This window comes from Chionomys nivalis, chromosome 17 (assembly GCF_950005125.1).
Source record: "Chionomys nivalis chromosome 17, mChiNiv1.1, whole genome shotgun sequence".
NCBI lineage: Eukaryota > Metazoa > Chordata > Mammalia > Rodentia > Cricetidae > Chionomys > Chionomys nivalis.
The window spans coordinates 34028509-34034508 of NC_080102.1; the positions used below are offsets into that span (position 1 = coordinate 34028509).

Below are 6000 nucleotides of genomic sequence, written 5' to 3' on the forward strand. Positions count from 1 at the left end.
CCATCACTGCCCGGCCAAATTTTAATTTTTCAAATGACTTTTTGGACACAGGGTCACACTATGTAGCCCCCAATTGTCTTGGAACTTGAATTTTAAACCATGTTGACCTGAACTCACAGAAATCCACCTGTCTTCCCAGTACTCGGGAGGCAGAGACAGGCGGATCTCTGTGAGTTCCAGGACAGGCTCCAAAACCACAGAGAAACCCTGTCTCAAAAAAAAAAAAAAAAGAAAAGAAAAGAAAAGAAATCCACCTGTCTCCTGAATGGCCTAAGGATCAACACTTTTTGAAATCAAAAAATGTGTGTTCAAATTTAGTTATCTCCCTAGAACCTGCACTGATCTGTATTAGCCAATCACACAGGAATATGAGCTTGAGTGCTAGCCATTCAGTGAGGCCCTGGACCCTTTATTAGCTGTGAAAACCCTTCAATCCCGCCACTGGGCATGCATGCTTGCTTGTTGGGGGACAGCCACACAGCCTTGTGCAGAGGTAAACCTTTTGGTCTTGTTGGAATGCTGCGGATTGTGTGGTGACTTTCTTGAGAACCCAGACCCATTTCTTATGCCCGATGATAACTTGCTTTTGGTCTTCTGATGTCCAGAAATGAGTGAATAAATTTCAGTTGTTTTAGGCACCTAGTCTAAGGTAGAATTTTATGTCAGCCTCTGAAGACTAATGCAATGGGATCTGAGGTAGTCAGTTGTTCCAAGGGTAGCCCCATATCCAAAGGTGGTCCTTCGGTTAGAACACCACTAGTCTGGCAGTAGCATCCTTGGTTCAGAGCTCTCTGTCTGGCCTAGAGCCGAGGAACCAGCCTTGCCAGGGAAGTTAAGCACGTCTTACTCGGCTGGAACGAGGTCTGAAGAAAGAATGAGGAGCATGTGAATGGAATCCAAAGCTTCAAGAACAAAGCTCTCTGCTCCCTTGAAAATTTAGACTTGTGTGTCATCATTTTCTTAACAAAATTGTTCTATGCCAAAACCAAAAAGAACACTGCTAGGCTTGTATTCACAACAGAAATGAACCCTCATATATGTGATGGTGATGTTAGTTTTTTTTTTTTTTTTTTTTGGTTTTTCGAGACAGGGTTTCTCTGTGGTTTTGGAGCCTGTCCTGGAACTAGCTCTTGTAGACCAGGCTGGTCTCGAACTCACAGCGATTCGCCTGCCTCTGCCTCCCGAGTGCTAGGATTAAAGGCGTGCGCCACCACCGCCCGGCGTGATGTTAGTTTTGACTGGAGACAGGGACTCACCAGATCCTGGAGAACACTGACCATTCCCCAGGCTTAATTATAGAAAAGAAAAATCTGGGTAGTGGTTGTGCATGACTTTAATCCCAGCACTTGGGAGGCAGAATCAGATGGCTTTCCGTGAGTTTGAGGCCCGCCTGGTCTACAGAGTGAGTTCCAGGCTCCAAAGCTACACAGAAAAACTCTGTCTCAAAGAAACCAAAACAAAACAAAAAACAAAACGGGGGAAAAAAGGAAAGATAAGCTGGCTGGCTGTCCATAGTAATAAAAATACTCTGAGAAACCTGTCTCAAAAAACAAAACAAAACACTAGGAAGGCCGAGGAAGGGGGCGGTGCCCCGCCCTAAAACTTTCACCAGGAGGCTCTACAAAGCAAGAGTATTTGTTTTTAATGAACAAGAAGTCTTTATTGAAGTCAGAGCAGAGAAATGAGGCCTCGATCCTCTGGTTACCCAGTGGATCCAAAAATTAGATGGCTCAAAAAGGTGAAGCGAGAGACGGGGACGAGGACTGGGAAACGATAGAGCTGTCAGAAAGTGATGTTGTCTTCGTACAATGACAGCAGCAGCAGGACGGTCCAGCCGCCCAGCAGGCCCACATTGTGCAGCAGGAAAAGAAGCCAGGGCCGCCGGTCCTGCACATTCATCATGGCTGGGAGCTGAGGAGAAATTGAACCCCAGTTCAGTAGCCAGCTGGGTGAACGCCCCCCCCCCCCTTAGTTTCCCACCCCGGCATAGGCTCTCCAGCATCCTAACCATGTCACAAAGCGCCACATAAAGGAAGAGGCCCGTGGCTACCGCCAGAATCCAAGCCTCGCCCTCCTCCCCTACTCCGACTGCTAGAGCCACATAGAGGCCAATGAATGCTGTGAGCGCCGAGGCCAGGTTCAGCAAAAGCGCATGCTTCACTGTCAGTCCAGCGTGCAGCAGAGCAGCAAAGTCCCCTAGGACAGAACAAATCATAGTAAGAGCTCTGCCCGCTCACAAGTCATGTACCGCCTACCAGTTACTCCCACATCGCCGACAGACACACCCATTCAAAGGCCAGTCCAGTCCCCCTTCCACCTCCCAGTAACCCATCCTACCTCTAGCCACGCCCACCTATGACCGGAGCTCCCTTCCAGAAGCCTTGTTCCTTCTCCGATGGATGGTCATCTCTAGAATAGATCACACCCACTAAGCCCCGCCCATTCAAGCCACACCCCACCGCTCACCCAGTTCGTGGGGCAGCTCATGGCAGAACACCGCCAAAGAGGTGGCCAGCCCAGTCTTCCACGAGGATGCAAAGGCTGCTCCCACAGCAAGCCCATCAGCGAAGTTGTGCACCGCGTCACCCAGCGTGATCAGATAGGGAAGCATCCTCAGTTCTGTGGGCAAGGCACGTCAGGTGTCAGGTGTGGGTCCTGTAGGCCAGGTCCTGCAGTTCTGCCTACGGGCAAACCCCAGATCCACAGCCCTCCAGGATCTCCCTTGGGGCTCACCTGATTTCAGTTTCTGGGACTCCGGGTTCAGTAGTTCTGGGCTCTCCTCTGTTACCTGGGGTGAGCAAGAATGAACCCGGGCTCAAGTAGATAACTAAAGGGTTCCATGTAGGGCAGGACGCGATCGCCACTTTACCAGATCTGAGCGGGAGCTCTCGTGGGGCTGTTTGGACTGCCGGAGGTCGCTGGGTGCCAGCTGCATCGACACTCCATGGCTGTGTCCACCGTGGCTGAAAGGCCCATCCTTCTCAGGATCCTGTGGAAAAACTGTTCAGAGCCTGTCAAGCCCTTACCCATCCCACCTCCTGCTTCTCCACAGCCTGACCTGGTCCCTGGGCAACAGGAGGTTGAAGAAGCTCTCAAACAGGAAGAAGACGTAGAGGCCTCCAAGGACCGCCAGCAGGCGCCAAGTGGCCTGCGCACCAACGCCCACCTCCTCATGGGAGTGGTCTTCCCCACTGTGTGTGTGCAGTCCCAGCACCTGGGGAGGAAGGGGACTACTGACTGCAGACTACCGGGCCACGAGGGTCTGGGGCTAGGAAAAGGCAGGAAAGGGGGTGAGGATCCCATTGAGTGAGGGCTGACCTTGGGTGTCAGGTGCAGAAGGGCGTCGCCGGTGAGTGCGCCCACAGCCAAGCTTAGGAAGGTCTGCATGATGTAGTGCGTGGCCGTGCTGCATTTGGTACAAGTCAGGAGCAGAAGGCCAAACACAGCGCAGAGGCAGATGATCAGGGTAGCCAGAGAGCCATACAGATACCCTGTGGGCGAAACTACACTGAAAGCCCCCAGCTTCCTCAAGGGTCACCCAAGGCCAGCCCAGGAGTGAGCAGGTGCTCAACAGGTCTGTGGGCTGTCAGGTGGGGGCAGGTGTCCGTTTACACTGGCCCTCTTGCCCCCAAATCCAGTATCCTTCCCGCCCGCACTGGCTTCTCCTTCCTCAGAGCCCCCATGGAGACCAATGACATGAGGCCAGCACCCAGGGACTGGGCCAGCCAGGCACACCTTGGGGGCAGGCACTCACTCTCTGTTTGGCTGAGCTGATCCTGAATTTGGACGGTGGAGTGGGAGCTGCAGGCCCTACTTAGCTGCTGCTGGACCAAGGCAGGGCTGAGCTGGGCCCAGGCCTGAGGGCTCACCCCAGTCTCTTCAGACAGCCCATACACAGCCATCACATCTTTGGCACTCAGGCACATCTGGGGGCAGGGGGAGAAGGATGGGGGTCAGGTGTCTCGGCAGACCCTTGGAAACCCATCTTTCTCCAGAACAGAAAGAGTGGCTCACCGTGTCCCATACGCTGGAGCTGCTGTTGTGGATAGCGAGGGGCTCAGAGTCTTGGTGGTTCGCTTCCCTGTCCAGATGATTGTGGTCATCATGGTCACTGTGGTCCTCTCCACCCACCCCAAGCTGATGCATCAAAGCCTCCAGTTCTGGCAGGAAGAACAGTCTGCATAGTCTGTGGGCGCCAGCCTTGTCCCCTCCCCCAGGTAGAGGCTGAGAATCTCAGCCTAGGCCTCACCAGCCAGCGTGATATTGGGCGCCTCGCTATTGTGCTGCCGGAACACAAAGTCCACAAAATACTGAGGGCTAGGCAGGCCTTGGAAGCAGGACCCATTAATGACATGGTCCAGCAAAGTAGTCAGGACCAGGCCGGGGCTTCTGGAAGCTCCTGCTTCCTCAGCCTCCTCCAGCAGTTGGGGAACATCTACACAGGGCTGGAGAAGAGAGTGGTCTCAGCTCTAATGGCCCCAGCTTCTGGATCCATCCTACCACAGGCCCCTGGACGAGTCTCCCATCAATCCCAGACTCTTCGGATTACTTCTCGGACATCAACCGGCCACAGCCCCTCCTATGCCACCGCCTAGCTCTGTCCCAGCTAGTTTCAGCCTTCACTCTGGCCTTTGACCTCCTCTTTCCAGAGCTTTCCTGACCACTACTTCCCCAGAGGGTTCCCCAGACTCCTGACGTCCCTATTCCACTCAACAGCGAACACCCAGTTCTCATGCCCAATACACTTCAGCTTCCCAAGTAGTAAGTCAGACGCCAAGGGCTTCACATGGGCCATTTCCCCTGCAGGAACAGCCTCCCTTCCATGACACGTGGGTCCTTCTCATTACCCACAGCAAACCCCTGAGCCCTCACCTCCTCCCTGGTGGGTTGGTTGGCAACAGGGGCCTCAATCTTCTGCAGTAGCTGGCTCAGACCCAAGGTCATGTCCTCTGGACTCTCCAGTAGGGTCAGGTAATGGTCCACGTGGGAGCCCAAGAGGCCATCTTGGATGTCCTTACATGTTTGCTCTGGGTTCTTAAGGTAGAGGGCAGCGGCAGCACTAAGGTGGCTAATGTATCTGGACTCCAGGACCGGTTCTGGGGCAAGCCCTGGCTTGTCAGGTTTGCCTAGGGTCAAGACCTCCTCGGCAGATAGGCACTATGGACAAACAGATAAACAGGATCTGTGTTGAATGGGGTCCACCAGGCACAGGCGGGGAATAGATTCTATCAGCTAGCTTATGTCCTGTTCAGCCCCTTGTATGGTTAGCCTACACAGATGGGTCCCCAGCAGTTACGCCCCCTCTGAAGAGGTGAGGGTGGATGGTCCTGAGGTCACCGCGGGAAATTGCGTGTCCCAAGAGGGAGGCCAGGCCTGTATAAGCCCCCAGTTGAGGAGAGGAGGCTCGGCTCCAGCCTGCACGTAGGTTCAGACACCAGCCTCCAGACCCGCCTCCTGGAGTTTGCCCAGGTCCCTTTGCTGCCTGCCACAGGGTGGAGCGGGCAGGAAGGGGCCGGTGCTGGGGGACCCGTCGGGTGGGGCTGTTACCTTTCCACACGGCCCGTTGGTGCAGTGCACACGGACCGCCAGCGTATTTAACAGGCGGTCCAGTTGCTGCCGATCCAGAGTGCCCTGACCGGAGATGAGCAGGCTTAGCAGGCTATTGGGCTGGACCGCTGGTGCCGTGACCAGCAGCATGGCCAACAGGAGCCCCTGTGTGAGCCGGGCTGGGAACCCCATGCCTCAGGCCCCCAAGTGCTCCTTGCTGTGGTGCTGTGTGAAGACCGCTGGCGTCTGAGCTGGTTGTAGACGGCTGGGGCTGCCTGAGACCAGACTGGGGCTGGGCTCAACTTGCCCTAGCACCAGGACCTCTCCCAGGTATTTCCTGCACGGCCCTGTGATTGGCTGTCGGGTTAACCATTCCAGTGGCAGATCCTCCCCGAAAGCCAAGGGGGCAAGGAGCTGCTGCCTCCTGGGGCTGGAGCAGAGTGGGTCCCTTTC

General features: G+C 54.8%; 1 protein-coding gene across 1 annotated transcript; it reads right to left on the reverse strand.

The window, feature by feature from the left end:
• Positions 1-1663: 1663 nt before the first annotated feature.
• Slc39a4 (solute carrier family 39 member 4) lies at positions 1664-6000 on the reverse strand. The gene is made up of 12 exons (XM_057792148.1): positions 5548-6000; positions 4873-5157; positions 4250-4445; positions 4015-4160; positions 3755-3926; positions 3319-3491; positions 3059-3214; positions 2870-2989; positions 2734-2788; positions 2467-2619; positions 2009-2196; positions 1664-1911 (listed from the first exon to the last, which is right to left on the reverse strand). Exons 1-12 carry the CDS (start codon positions 5737-5739, stop codon positions 1783-1785), a joined length of 1965 nt encoding a protein of 654 aa, XP_057648131.1. The 5' UTR covers positions 5740-6000; the 3' UTR covers positions 1664-1782.

Coding starts and splice junctions, on each gene's coding strand:
- Slc39a4 (XM_057792148.1), bottom strand. CDS start 5,739: ATGGGGTTCCCAGCCCGGCTCACACAGGGGCTCCTGTTGGCCATGCTG. Junction 4,446..4,872: donor ACCAACCCACCAGGGAGGAG/GTGAGGGCTCAG, acceptor TCTCTTCTCCAG/CCCTGTGTAGATGTTCCCCA. Junction 2,789..2,869: donor AGAGCTCCCGCTCAGATCTG/GTAAAGTGGCGA, acceptor TGCTCACCCCAG/GTAACAGAGGAGAGCCCAGA.